The 15,343-nt window shown below is 28.5% G+C and overlaps 1 protein-coding gene across 1 annotated transcript; it reads left to right on the top strand.

Moving 5' to 3' along the window:
• The first annotated feature begins 5,461 nt into the window (after positions 1-5,461).
• Positions 5,462-14,861, top strand: LOC129959716 (zinc finger protein 90-like). Its single transcript, XM_056072605.1, has 7 exons — positions 5,462-5,505; positions 6,390-6,550; positions 6,640-6,738; positions 6,821-6,922; positions 7,015-7,113; positions 7,204-7,305; positions 14,526-14,861. The coding sequence occupies exons 2-7, from the start codon at positions 6,412-6,414 to the stop codon at positions 14,762-14,764; spliced, it is 780 nt and encodes a 259-aa protein (XP_055928580.1). The 5' UTR covers positions 5,462-5,505; positions 6,390-6,411; the 3' UTR covers positions 14,765-14,861.
• Positions 14,862-15,343: the final 482 nt, after the last annotated feature.

Below are 15,343 nucleotides of genomic sequence, written 5' to 3'. Positions count from 1 at the left end.
AATGTACCAAATGTTCAAAAATTGATTGTTCCAAAACAGTCTTAAACATTTTTTTAATTATAAAAAGTAACAGTTCATTCTTACATCTTTCTGTATTTTAATGATTTTTGATCCTCAGATTGTAATTAAGGTAGTCATATTTTTCAATTGAAATATTTTTTATATTATTTATTGCCTTATACTTCATAAAGTATACAATTTTGCGTAGCATTTTTTCATGTAGTTTGTTCATTTAATATGTATCTTTATTAATTGCTCTTGATAGTATTAATTCCATTCATTAACATTTTACAACCTAAATTATAACAATTCAATAGACATATAAAAATTTTATATTAGTATTTCAATTTAGTTACATGCTAAGCAATTTGCTTTTTTTATTATTTGATTTTGAAAGTTATTTAGGAAACTCTACATCCTAGACATCTCATATCATGCAATGTCAATGTTTGTTGGACTAACTCAGTGGAATATTCATATGTGAATGTTTTACATTGTTATTTTTATAAATTATGAGACATATATAATTCAGTAAATAAACACCAGATTGTAGTTGCTATTTTTATTTTAATTGCTAACCATTTATCAAAAGAAATGTTTAGTAAGCATTCAGCTAAGCGAAGTCCTAAGGATTCCAATCTGGAAATATTCTTATTCTGTTCTTTAACATTTAACATCCCTATATTTTATGTGAATAAATATTTATCCTATATCTATAGGTAAGCATGCTCAATGGTTCCTTAGTTAACTGAGAGTACATTACAAGTTCTATGCGTAGCAGCCATTCATACCTTGGTTTCGGTAATGATTTCCAAGCAAACCGAATGAAAACAAATGTATAATTTTCTTAACCATCTCACAAAAATCAGCTGGTATATAAATATTTAAAACAAGTGTTAATCAAAATACTTTCATTCATATTTACTTTGTTTCCTTGACTTTTCAGATTTGCTACAACTTTGTGTTCATCTAAAGTTACTATATGTTCATTTTTTTATCAAGTAACAATGTAAAATTATCGAAGTATATTTCTGTTCATAGAAAAGAACATATTTTTGTATATATAAAAATAAAAAAAAAATTGTAATAACTATTTTCTTTGTAGTCTTTTAATACATTTTATTATATAAGTTTATTCAGTCTCAAAAAGTCAAATATCACAAATAAGTTTATGAAATGCTGAAATATATTATATGCTTTTGCAAAATGTTTTGTTTCTAATATAGCTGCAATGCTAAATTTTTAATAATTAGATACAGTAAGCCAATAAAAAAAAAATATCTATCGAATAAAAAAATCCCTGAAAAATTAAGATTTGTGTATAAATAAAGTTAAAAAAGTATTTTATTTCTTATGCTATATTCCATAATGATAATAAAAAAAAGTTGATTGCAATAGATACTTTATAGAACATCATTATTATTAAAGTTTCTTAAAAATATCTATTAACTATTATTGAGCTAATACCAAGTTCTCAATTCTTGAAAGATGTAGTTCTACAGATTCACTAGATTATTTGATATAATTTTAATATATGAGCCAAAATATGGTATGCAGTATTTAACCAAATAATGCACAGAGTTGTAAGTAATCAATAGTGTATTTATGCAAATATCTTTGTATTATCTAATCCATAAAACAACTATAAAAAAAACTCATTTATTATATTACTTGTATAATTTTTTTTAGTTATTTCTTTATTTAACTGGAGTCCAAACTAAAAGAAATATTCATTAATTTGGAAAGAAAAATACACAGATGCCTTTAAACATTTTTTTTTAATAATCATGCAATAATTTTTAGTTGAACATAATTAAAAACTGAATAAATATTCATTGATTCATTACCTGTTAGTGATACCTTAATTCTTATATTTATACTATTGTTGAAATATAAATTATACAATGCATTAAATCTTCTGTAAATAATCATGCAAGAATATATTGTTGAAACCGAGAAATTTATTTTATTAACGCACAAATAAACATATTAAATATCAATGATATTTATGACATATTTCTCTGATAAATTTCAGTAAGAAATAAATTTATTATATTACAATTAGTTTGGTTTTGTACTTTTCTTTTTATTGTAAATTTCCTTTGTTCAGTGATATTTTTGTTAGCTGGAAATTGGGATGTTTCAGGTTATGCATTTCGTAAATATGCAACACTATGAGAAAGTAAAATCTGTTCTCTTGATAAGGAATATATATATATATTCTCCCTATTTATTTTTATGACACAATGAAATTAACCAAGGTTTTTCAAACAAATTAATAAATATTGCAATTATTTACAAGAAGAAGAAGATAGCATTACTTTATTCTCAAACACTGCAAATATAATTCTGTGAAACTAAACAGCAATCTGAAAGAAATTACCATGAACACATTTATTTACATTTTATAGTTATATAAAGCTGACAATTGATGAATTTTATTTTCATCACTCTAAATTACCTAGTTATGATGTGAACTTATTACAGTTTAATCTAAAAATTGTGAAGTAAAATAGTGTTATGTATTATTTATTTTCTTTAATTACTATTTTATATGTTGTTCACCATTTAATTATTTATATTACTTTGTCAAACCAATAAGAATTTGGCACTTGATATTTGCTTACATTTTTATTTTCCCAAGTGTTATTGCTTCATTCAAAATCCAGCATTAGTTTGTTACTTAACTATAGACTTATCAGGATATTATATTCATTCTCCTTAACATGAAAAAAATCAACTGCTGTATGAGTTAGCAAGTAAAATTAATTCTTTCCAAACTATAATTTATTTGCTCTAATTTTTATTTTTTATATGAATTCTTAGAACTTCATTTAAAATAATTTATATAGTGAAACTATAAGGTGACCATAAAACAACTTTGCCTATTTAGAGGCATTTACAATTAAAACTAATAAATAGAATAAAGCCAGATTCCATTAAGGACAAAAAAAAATCACATAGAGACATTAGTTCTACTAGAACCAAAACATTAGGATCCCAAGGCTCATGTGGATCATTTTCAATATGGTGCTCTTCCATTTATACAATATATTGTACTGTAGACTTTTTTTGAGTGAAATTTTTTTCCCTCTGTCTTCTACAGTCTATATATGCAATGTGGTTCCATTCTGTTCATTAGTTCACAGTTGTCTCCAAACAAGGAAATTTACTTTATTGCCTTTCTTGTTTGATTGATTCAAAGCCATATTTGGCTATGTTGCAAAAAGTATATTATTCAATTGAAAAATGGCAACTTATATATATATATATATATATATATATATATATATATATATATTGAAATTATAAACATGCTAAACAGTCAAGCTATCTATATTTGTATAATATATTAGTTCAATGTGTAACATTTTATTTTAATCAGTGTCATTTCTGTTTAAATTATTAATTGGAAAATGTAGTAATTTTATTTTTTTAAAGTAGAGGTTTATTCCTTTCCTATATTCAGAGTGTCAATAACAGGCTTCAATGTTATGAATGTTCTTAACTTTTAATCAACAAAACCATTATTATTAATCCTTCATTATTTTTTTATATTTTGAAACATACTGAGAAAGCTTCAAGTATAGACATGAAATTCTTCATAATATGACTTAACAGCTAGAAAAACACTATTAAAAAGACTTATATCCTCCGATACATTAGCAGGAAATTATATTTAAATAATTTTATGTAACTGAATATAGCTTTGTATGAATTGTCACTAGAAAATTGGATTTAAATAGTTCTATGTTTAAAAAAAATCACTATAAAATACAATTCTTTGCAACTTTAAATCATTAACAGGTGCATCTTATTTTCAAATAACACTAATTAGGCTGATAAATAACTTTATCAAATGGAAGCATTTTAAGTATATTTACAATTATGTTATAATTTATAAATGATTAATTTGTCACAAAAATAGTGCAGTAACAAATTTTTGTAGTAACAAAAATTTTATTCAAAAACTTTTGAAATTTATAATGTATTACACTATATTGGAATATAGTAAGGTAAATCTCAATCAAACATTAATTTTGAATTAATTAAAATAATAAATCTCAAAATACTTTCAATAAATTCAGAATACATGATCAGAAAACTGATTCTTGAATAAAGGCTTGCCTTGATATACAACAAAAATTACAATATATACTTACTTATTCAACATGCTATATTTATTATACCACTATGATATGAATGCTATTGCTTAGCTTTTATGTTTTGTTTAGTCAGTTTTATTTAAGTTAGATATAAATTGAAGACTGAATAATTGAAAATAAAGAGAGAGGAAGATCTAAATACTTTCCTTCAGTAGTTAATTATAATATAAAGTTGTTTTTACAGTGAACTTTTAAAAAAATTTCTAAATTATTATTTTTATAAATTTATGTCAATGTTGTTTTACTCATTTTTTTAAAAATAAAGATGACAGATCATTAACTTTTGGTTATATGTCTTCTACTCATAAAATGTGTTATTTAATTATGACTACAGATATGAATTCCTGTTAGTTTATCACCTTAAATTATTTAGAAGTTACAAGAATTTAACATGCATTTGCTTAAAACTACAAAGCACAAGAGTAATATAATGACCAAATAAAAAAGAAGCATATATGGAATGGATAATAATTTGTTTTATTTTCATATTAGATACATGAATATAAACAGATCATATACTGTGATATCAATATCACATTACCTTTTCATTTACAATGTAATTTATACATTTCTAAAAATTTTATATGATCTGTTTATGAAACGCATCACAAGAACAAATTGTAAACAGCAAAAACATGAATTACAAAGATAAGAAATTGCGATTTAAAAATAGACATTAATTAGGGGAAATTTATGATTGATTATTCGCACTCGCTAGATTTAAAAAAAAAAAACAAAAAAAACCGACAATTTATTCACGTATAAAAGCAATGACGATGTTTTCCCTCATGCACATCGAACAACGATTCAACTGAACAGGGAAAAGTGTTGAGCTGCAACTCAACATTTAAAAGACAACTTTTATCCCTGGTGCCCCTCTCACTCACACGTATCTATCTACCTGTGAAAAGTACGGTTTATGATGGATTCGTCCATCCCATAGGGATAAACGTTGCAATTGAGACGCTAGTATGTTAAATATAAATTGATCCTTCTCTCATTTTTTCCCTCACCCCTATTTTGATGAATTAAACCCATCCCAACGCATGCGCAAAAGCGCGGAGAAAATTAGACAAGCAGGTGCTTTTAACTTTTTTAGTTTGTTTATTTTCCCGTACTTTTAAATAATTAAACTTTGTGTGAATTTTTTTCAGTTTTCGTAAAAATCACCATTTAACTTTAAGGTGAGTGTGACTTGGCTTCCATAATAAAATATAAGAAAATTGTATTTACAGGATTATTCTCGCATATTCCAAACGCCAAACGGAAATTAATCTAAAAGTTTGTTTCCACCTGCCGCCATGTTGCATATCGTTTTGTAATTGAGACCGTTGTAGCTGTGAGTTTTTTATGAACTACATTTCTTAAGATTATTGTATTTTTATTGTATTGTAACTATTTGTATTCTGAATTCATTTCTTAAGATTAACAGCATTGTATTTTTATTGTATTGTAACTATTGAAATTTGAAGAATACAAAAATATAAAACAGGAGAAAAAATATTTCCCTTTAATCAAATAAATTATAACTTTCGTTTAACGTCTTATTCTTACCACAATATATTCATAATACATTTTCCAATGTTTTCTGTAAGTATGTAATATTAATTTATTTACTTCTGTAAGAAGCAATATAAATTTAATAGTAGTTTTATTGCTTTTAACTTTAAGCACAACACAATAATATGTATGCAATATTGCATTTAGTGTTTAGTTAGTGGTGTAAAAAGATCAGTTGATGACTAAAAGAATGACAGAATTTCTGAAATAAATGATACAATTAATAATATGAAAGAACATTATTCGATATATTTCAGGTATTTTATCCTTATTTTTGACATTTTGAATATCACATTCAAAGAAAAATATTACTACATTTAAAACAAATATTCGAAATTGAAATAATTCTATTGATTTGAATGTATACTTCCTTGAAAGTTATTTTGTCATCTACGTTCGACTTATTCTTTCGATGATTCATAAAAATATATAATTCCTTTTAAATATTCCCAGAAGATTGTTTTCCTTGCATTTACAAACGAAAAAATAACGAATCTATTTCTATTCGAGTAAATGAAGCGCATTTTTGCTCGTGTGTTTATATACTTTTTTTAAAAAATACATAAGGAACTGCTAAATGAAATGAACATTTCAGATATAAATTTTATTCTTTAGACATAATTCAATTAATAAAAGTATCATATACGGACCGTTTCACTTAAGCTTCACTCGACAATCTGAAGAGATGCCTCGCTGTTTCTTGCTGAAGAAATGTGTGAGGAGTTATAAAGAATCAGATGGAGCTGCAACCGGTGAATGGAGAGTAAAGCATAATGATGTGGCTGAAAATAAAGGTTTGCAGATTAGTGATAAAGAGACTGTTGGTAAGTCGAATTTTGTATAGAAATTTTTATATTTTGAATTCAGTTTATCTATATAAACTCATATACAAAATATATTCACTGATAAACAGCTAGACAGCCAGAAACAGCTGCAGCTGGTGCATGGAGTGTAAAGCATAAAGATTTAGTTGTAGATAGAGGTTTGCAGATTAGTGATAAAGAGCCTATCGGTAAGTCGAATTTTGGTTTATACAAATTTTTGAATTCAGATTAGATCTATAAACTCTTAATCAAAATATATTCACTGATAAGCAGCCGGAGAGCTAGATCGAGCTGCAGCTGATGCATGGAGTGTAAAGCGCAATGATTTAGCTGAAAATAGAGATTTGCACACTAGTGATGAAGAGCCTGTCGGTAAGTCGAATTTTGATTTATACAAATTTTTGTATTTTTGAATTCAGATTAGATATATAAACACTTAATCAAAATTATTCACTGATAAGCAGCCGGAGAGCTAGATCGAACTGCAGCTGATGCATCGAGTGTAAAGCGCAACGATTTAGCTGAAAATAGAGATTTGCACACTAATGATGAAGAGCCTGTCGGTAAGTCGAATTTTAATTTATAGAAATTTTTGTATTTTTGAATTCAGTTTAGATATATGAGCTCATAATCAAAATATATTCACTGATAAGCAGCCGGAGAGCTAGATCGAGCTGCAGCTGATGCATCGAGTATAAAGCGCAATGATTTAGCTGAAAATAGAGATTTGCACACTAGTGATGAAGAGCCTGTCGGTAAGTCGGATTTTGATTTATACAAATTTTTGTATTCAGTTTAGATATATAAACTTATATGCAAAATATATTCACTGATAAACATGGAAGGTTTCATGTATCAGTTGACATTAAATTATCTGAGTAGTACTAATTAATTCCGAAATTATTTTTATCTCAAAAATTAAACTTCTGTTGCTGTCTTTAACTAACATAAAAAGTTGTTTCTACTGCAAATTGCAGATCATGTGGCAACACTTTTACGTTGGTATAAAAGCAATTTACACTGGTGTAAGAAATTAAGAGAATTTTCATATTTGATCTACGATCTCCAGAACTACTGGACAGATTTTAATAAAATTTGGTGTGAACATAGGTTGATATAATGCAAACAAAATAAACATTCAACAGTTATAATAGACACACATGTTTGTGCGTAACATTCATGGAAGTCTGAAGCTCTGAAACAGCGGTTGCAAAATACACAAAAGAAAGGGTTAATAGGGGGTAGGGTCCCCTCTTACAGCTATATACGCAGCAACGTGATGTCTACTGGAAATGAGGATGGGGTCAATTCACGGTCACGTGTCAGGTACCAAATAAACCGCTTCTGTTCAATTTTCAACCGTTCTGCGCATGTATTCTGTTCAATTTTCAACCGTTCTGCGCATGTCGGGATATCTGCCGATAACGTTGATGAAACCATTGTTTAGTAAATGTTACGCTAGCCGATCAATTATTAAAAACACTTGATTTAAAAAAAAAAAATTAATATTTTGAATTATTTTCTCTAAATGTTCGTAGTTATGTAATTTTATTTCTTATATTAAAATTTTAATTGGCATTTTCAATGGAATTATTGTTTTTGCATATTAATTAACAACGCTTTTTAATTCGTTTGGTGCCGTGTTATTCTTTCCTTACCCATGTTCTTTTTTATAAAAAGAATACATTTTGACAAATGACTATGACATGCTTTTGAAAAATTACATATGTTCTTTTTTACATATTATTTAAATATTATTGAATGTTGAATCTTATGAATAAAGTTCTTTTTAAAAATAATTATTACTCTTAGATAAGTTAATATTTTAAAGCTTACTAATGAAATTATTAACTTTTTTTTTTCTTATGTGATGATTTTTATTAATAGAGACTTTGATGTTTTCAGCTTACTCAGAGGAAAGAACATGAAACTCAAATTAGTATATATTGAATAATTTATGTTTACAATTTCAAATTATGAAATATAAAAGGTATAGATACCTTTTTTTTTTAATCTATGCAACTTATGAATCATTTACTTCATTTTAATTAGTAGAAATCATTAAAGGAAAACAAACAAAATTACGCTTTCATAGTTTTTATTTACACATTACAAAAAAAAAAAAAAAAAAATGTATATGATAATTTTTTGAAAAAAATATGTTATGGATGAAATGGATTTGAAAAAAATATGATATGAAATGGATGTTTCAATATACTCACTAATTCAAAAAACTCAAAAACTATTTACTATTTATCAACATTTATTTTTCTAGACACTTAGAAAGAATATAAACACAGCATGACAAGAATGTCAATGTAAATGATGAAATCAATTTTATTCAACAGAAGCATCCTAGATACTAAACAACAGTTGTTTTTTTTATCACCAATAAAAACTTAATGTTGAACAATATACTTTTAAAGCAGAACATTTATGAATTTTTTTAAATGCTAAAGTTACAATGATAAAAATTACATTGAATAAAATCATAAAATAAAATAAAAACATACAATACAGTAAATTTAATAAACAAGTATATATATATATATATATATATATATATAGAGAGAGAGAGAGAGAGAGAAGTTAAATAGGATATAAAGAGGAGTTGGAAGAAACATTTTTATGCTTTTACAGAATTTTATAATTCAAAATTGATATGTTAAAGAAATAGAAGAAAAGAAAAAAAAAAAAGAAGAGTGAAACATCTATGTAGCAATGAAGTTGGGAATAAAAATATAATAAATGCTGATATAGAAATTGATTTTCAAGGAAAAGATCTGTATTTTTTAAAACAGAAATAACTGAGATGCACAATGGCATAGCATGATATTATAACAATCAATTTCAGTTTAAATACAAGAAACTAATGACATTTCATTTTTTGCAATAGAAACAGTTGCTTGACACACCTTGATTGATTCACGTTCAATCCTTCACAAAACTAGTAATAATGCTTTCTGGAGCAATCCATGTTGCTCTTTTGTTATTAGACATGATTACCTAGCAATAACTAAATAATATCACTTACTAAAAAGTAAAGAAAATTTTAAGATTCATAATACAAAAGTAAACTTATAATGCATTTTATCATAATGCTAAAAATAACAAATAAAGTCAAATATAAACATTTTTTGATGTTAATTAATGGTCTTTGAAAGTTACATAACAAGCAAGTAATAAAAAATACTGAATTGACATTATATAAACATGTATAAGGGAGAGTAATGTACAAATATACATGTATAACATGTATATTTGTACATTTTATTCTTGAAATAGCTCTTTCTACTGTAACCCCTACACTGGATACCTTGGAGTTATCAATTCTTTCAGTAATATTAAACTGAATAGTCTTTTAAAAATTTAGGATATTTCAATTTATATCCTATTTTTTGTAGTTCTTGTTCTATTTTGAAGCCTTTATCTGTCATTACAACATTATTCGGTTCTAATATATCCATCAGATTACTTTTAGCAAAAAGTTCCTTGCCAGATATGCTACCACAGTATAATGGTGAAATGAAGCTGATGGTCCTGAAGGCATTACGACTATCATATCTTTTAAAGTATTTGTCTTCTTATAAAAGCTTAGTCATTTGCTGTTCTACTGGATTACTAGGTTTCTATATAGGAAATTCAGTGCAGTCAATAATGACTCTGGAGTCTTTATTTCAGAATCAAACTGTTTTATCATGGTTTCAATAACGAATGACTTTGGAGGAAATATAGGTAACAATTTCAACTTTTCATAAAAAAACTGTTGTTACAAAATTAAAATTCTTGAAACAGTAGAATCTGAAATTTCAAACAAAATAGATAAAAAATCATTTGAAATTCCAGTTCTTAATTTAACAAGGAACAGAACACATAAATCAACTGGACTCTTCAACAAATTTAATTTTTGATGATCTGCTTCAAAATTCAAAAAAGAACATTTATAGAGAGAAACCTTTCTTTAATGAAACATGTCAATGCACCGATTTTAATATCATCAACAATATTCTCTGGAATAAATCTCTTTCATTCTCACAGAATCCTGAACTTCTTGCAGCTATTTTTGCAAATTGCTGATCTAGTCGATTATTTCAGAAAAAGTAATAGTCTGGGAAGAAGCAGAGTACATCCTACTGAAATCAGAATTCAAATAATTTTTCTTAGTAATCAATTCTCTTGCATTTATATACTTTACTAAATGACATGTATTTTCAAAACTTTAATATATATTTCTTATATATATAACATTCAATTTAACAAATTAAGAGCACTTTTATTAAAATACATTAATTATAAACGCTGATAACAGTCAATAAGAAAATTGGATTTTCATTAGTTAGTAAAGGATTCACTTATTAAATAAATCTTTAAGAAATTTATTCACTTCCACCCAAGTTTAGCATTATATCAGTTGTTAATTTTAAATTAAGAGTGATATTTTTTTGCAACAGGAGTTTGTTTATTTACATCAATTAATTTTAGATAAGAATTTGCAGGTAAAGTGCAATACAATATTCATGTAAACATTTTAAAACCGTTTAAGCATATTCAAAATTATCAGAAATTTCATCAAATGTCAATAAAATAAATTAAAAATGCACTCACGATTTTGTTTGATTGTTTTTGATGGCAGATCACTTTCCGATTTCTTTTTCCTCGAAGAGTTTTTCTAAAAAATTACTGGAAAGCTTTGAGTTTCGATTTCTTATATTTAGTAAATGGACACACACTGAATGGATTCTTCAAAATGATCGGAGCATATCACCGACTTCGAAGAAGGCGTAAAACCTTCTAATTCAAAGCTAATAACCCAAGTCAGGATTGTTGAAAGGAAATTAAAAAAAACATTTTATCAAGACAATCACTCTTATGTTTCGCATTAGAGCATCCAACAGTACACCAGTATTTCCTCTTTTAACATATAATAAGAGGAAAGAAAATGACTCAAAATTGTAACTTCAAATTCAAATGTAAACAAGAAATCCGCTTCATACTTGGCAGAGAACGTTAATGGCAGACTCGTCGACGAAAGCGTTGAGGATGAAATCTTAAATGCCATGCGCATAAGTTCATGACATGTGACTTTTACGTCACATGAATTGGTCCCACTCATTCACCAATGCTGTTTTCAGTTCCTGGATGGTTCTCGGAGGGGGGGGGGGGTGCGAGTTTGCAATTGCCCTCCCCAGAGCGTCCCAGACATGCTGTATAGGGTTGCGTTCTGGAAACCTGCCTGGCTAATCCATCCGGCGAATATACTCACTCTCGAGGAATTCGTCGACCAGAAGAGCTCTATGTGATCTCGCGTTATCGTCCATTAAGATGAACTCGGGGCCCACTGCACCCCGGAAAAGGCGAACATAGGGCTCCAAGACCTTATCCCTATACTTCACGCCAGTCACAGTGCCTCTGTCAAAGACGTGGAGAGGTGTGCGGTCATCTAACATGATGCCTGCCCAGACCATTACACTGACACCGCCATGTCGATTTCGTAGACATTGGAGGGTAGGTAGCGGGTCCCTGGCTCTCTCCATATGAAAGTACGGCGAGAATCGGTGTTTAGGCTAAAACGGGACTCGTCGGTGAACAGAACGGTTGCCCGTTGCTCCACACTCCAATCACTATGTTGCCTGCACCATGCTAATCGGACTCCTCCTGTTCGTAGACGTGAGCGGGACGCAAACAGCCAGTCTTTTAGCAAACAATCCTCTCTCATTCAGTCTCTTGAAACAAGTCACCCTTGATACACTGGTTCCTGTGACTGCATACAGGTTCCGAGAGAGCCGGGAAGCTGTAGCCCCTCTGTTACGTTTCGCTAAAATGGACAAATGGCGATCTTCTCTGGCCGTCATGGCTCTTTGATGACCTTGCCCAGGCTTTCTCTCGATGGATCCAGTATTCTGGAACTGTTTCCATAGTTTACACACGACGCTGGGCGTTAAATGAAACTTTCTGCATATCTGGATTTGCGATTGGCCTGCCTCTAACCTGCCCACAATTCGCCACCTCATTCCATCATCTGAACGTTGGTGGTTACTCATTTTTACTATTCCGATGTGAATTTCACCGATTGCTGCAAGATAACACCAAGAAATTCGCCGATGTGTGCTAGCGAACGAAATTCGTCTTACCCTCCACGCGCTTATAAAGCCTGTTTTTATGCTGGCTCCACCTACACACACGTGTACGCTTACGTATTAGCCGTAAAACATTTGCATTTTTATCTAGAAGCAGTGGTTTTTCCTTCAGTTCAGTTCTTTTCATGAATTCGATAAAATATGCAAATTCTCTTAGTTTCTTATACCAACATATCAACATTAAATTGTCTATTTCATTAGTTTCATAGAATACCAGCTTCTTCGTGATATAAATTATCATAACCTATCATTTATTTCAGACTATTTTGTATTTGTAATCCTAACATAGTTTAAACAGCTTTTTTATATCAATATCTCGAACAATTGTTTAGAAAATATATTTTGAAATAGATACCTTAAAATTAGTGATGAAGCAATTTCATGTTATGTCATCTAATTGCCTTTAAACTGTGTATACAATTAAATTTAACGGAATTTCGGGTATTTGCTTATATTTACGGCCCTCTCAATAAGTCGCCGAAAAGTACAAACTGTCGCCAACTTGGCGATTAACAAACGGAAGCTAGTGACCTTGGCGTAATCTGGAAATCGTCAAGTAAACTCAGGAATGCAACCATCTTGGTGAAATCTTGGCATCTTATGTTTAATGGAGCATGGCGATCTTGACGTAATCTAAAAATCCCCAAGTAAACCTTGGTACAGTAAAAATAAACAAGTACCGAATTTTGTAACTAATATATTTCAAAATCAGCATGATGGTATATGACACAACTTGTTTAAATTGGGTTGATATCAAAAGGGTTGATGCAAAAATTTCTATATTCCTTCAAAACCATGCAACCTCAGTCGCAAAATTGGTAATCTGAACTTGTTTGATTCATATTCTTTTGAACATGCTTTTTCAAAGAAGAATTCATTACATTACTCATGATAAAAACCATTTTGGCAGATATCGAGTCAAAAGATCTAAAGGTAGAGTATGACGCAAACTTGGAAATTTTTCAATGAATATAGCTTACATATATCCATTGAAAAGACAAACACTGAATCTTCCTTGTATTAAGTGTTTCACTCATAGTTTCTGCTTAGTTTCTTAAATTTACTCCATTCTTATTTCTTTCAACATCTGGAAGTGGAAAAATATCATATATTTTTTTTATATAAATTTCGAGAGATATTCGATGAAAGTGAAATTATTATGAAGGAAAAATTCAGAAAATTGACTAGAGATATGCTAAGGATTGCTAGAAACCTTCTCCCTCACACACACACCTACTGAAGCTCCAGCATATATGTTGGTTTCAAGTACATTTTAAATCTATCATGACTGAAAATTAATCCTGCTGATGGTGCATGATAAGTTAGAGGGAAACATTGAGTTTAAAGTGCCATTTTTATCATCTGACCTTAATGAAAATCTTTAAATTCATTCTAAATGATTTTGTTTAGTTTAGTCCTTTAATTAGCAAATGTTGAGCAGTTGTAGTAAAAAGTATTTTGGGTGCATATACTAAATATATGTATAACATATTTACATGTTCGTAGATTTTTTAAATTAATTATTAAAAATTTATTTTAATTCGTATTCAGAAATCTGTGTACAAAGGCATGCTTACAATATTCATGTAAAATATTTGGAATTGTAGAATCTCCTATAAGAGCCAATGAAAATAACTTAATTCTGAGCAACCATGTCAAATAAAGAGTTAATTAATATGCTAGTATTAATATTAATTAATATGTTTTTTTTCTTTTAGTTTATTCTCTAAAAAAAGTATATTAAGCAAACAATAAAAAAATATCCGATATTACTGCAGTTATTATTCGTTGTGCATATATTTTACTTACTTCAATACAACTTATTTTCTTCTTTTCAGAAGATAAACTTCACATATGTAATTATTGTGGTAAAGCTTTGAAAAATCTATCAACTTTCAGAGGCCATAGTGAACTGCACATCGGAGTGGATCATTATCCCTGCATTTTATGCAAATGGAAGTTTCGAAGCCTGCCACAGCTAGTTCTACATATGAATTCAGAGCATCCCACGGAATTTAAAAACTCAGAAGACCCTCAGAGTCTAATATCAGATGCAATATATTCTAAGTTCTCTTAAATTTCAAAACATTGATATATCTTCTAAGAAATCGAAATTTTATTTCCGTGTTTCATAAAATGTATTAGTGATCATTATTTGGAATGTATAAATAATATTAAACTCTAAGGAACACAACACATTAGATAAGAAATGCACGAGCATGTTTGATTGCTGTGTATCTTACAAGAGTGGAGAAATTGAATTTGCAACATAATATTTTGCTGTCTTACATTTTTCAAAATAAATGTGAAGGTCTACATATTGTATGAACACTGTTAATAAAATCTTATGCATGAAAAATGTATTTCTTTCTCTCAAATTTTGTATTGAATATGATTAGTTTGATTTTATTAAAATAAAGATAATTTTAAGAAAAAGTGTAAATAAAAGAAGGATCATAAATCTATACTTATATAAAGTTCAATGTGTGTGTGTTGGCGCTCTACAGAAAAGACCATTTGACCTACAGCTACCAAATATGGTACGCGTATGACTTGGAAGTCGGGAATGTGCACCTGGAGTCCCTTTTTTTTAAATTTTAATTATTAATTAAAAACTAACTTTCCCGCCAAAAAATCATTTCTTTCCCCACCAACA

This window comes from Argiope bruennichi, chromosome X2, assembly GCF_947563725.1.
Source record: "Argiope bruennichi chromosome X2, qqArgBrue1.1, whole genome shotgun sequence".
In the NCBI taxonomy this organism is placed as follows: domain Eukaryota; kingdom Metazoa; phylum Arthropoda; class Arachnida; order Araneae; family Araneidae; genus Argiope; species Argiope bruennichi.
Note: the sequence above shows the minus strand (reverse complement) of the source record. Positions and strands in the feature narration are given on the sequence as shown.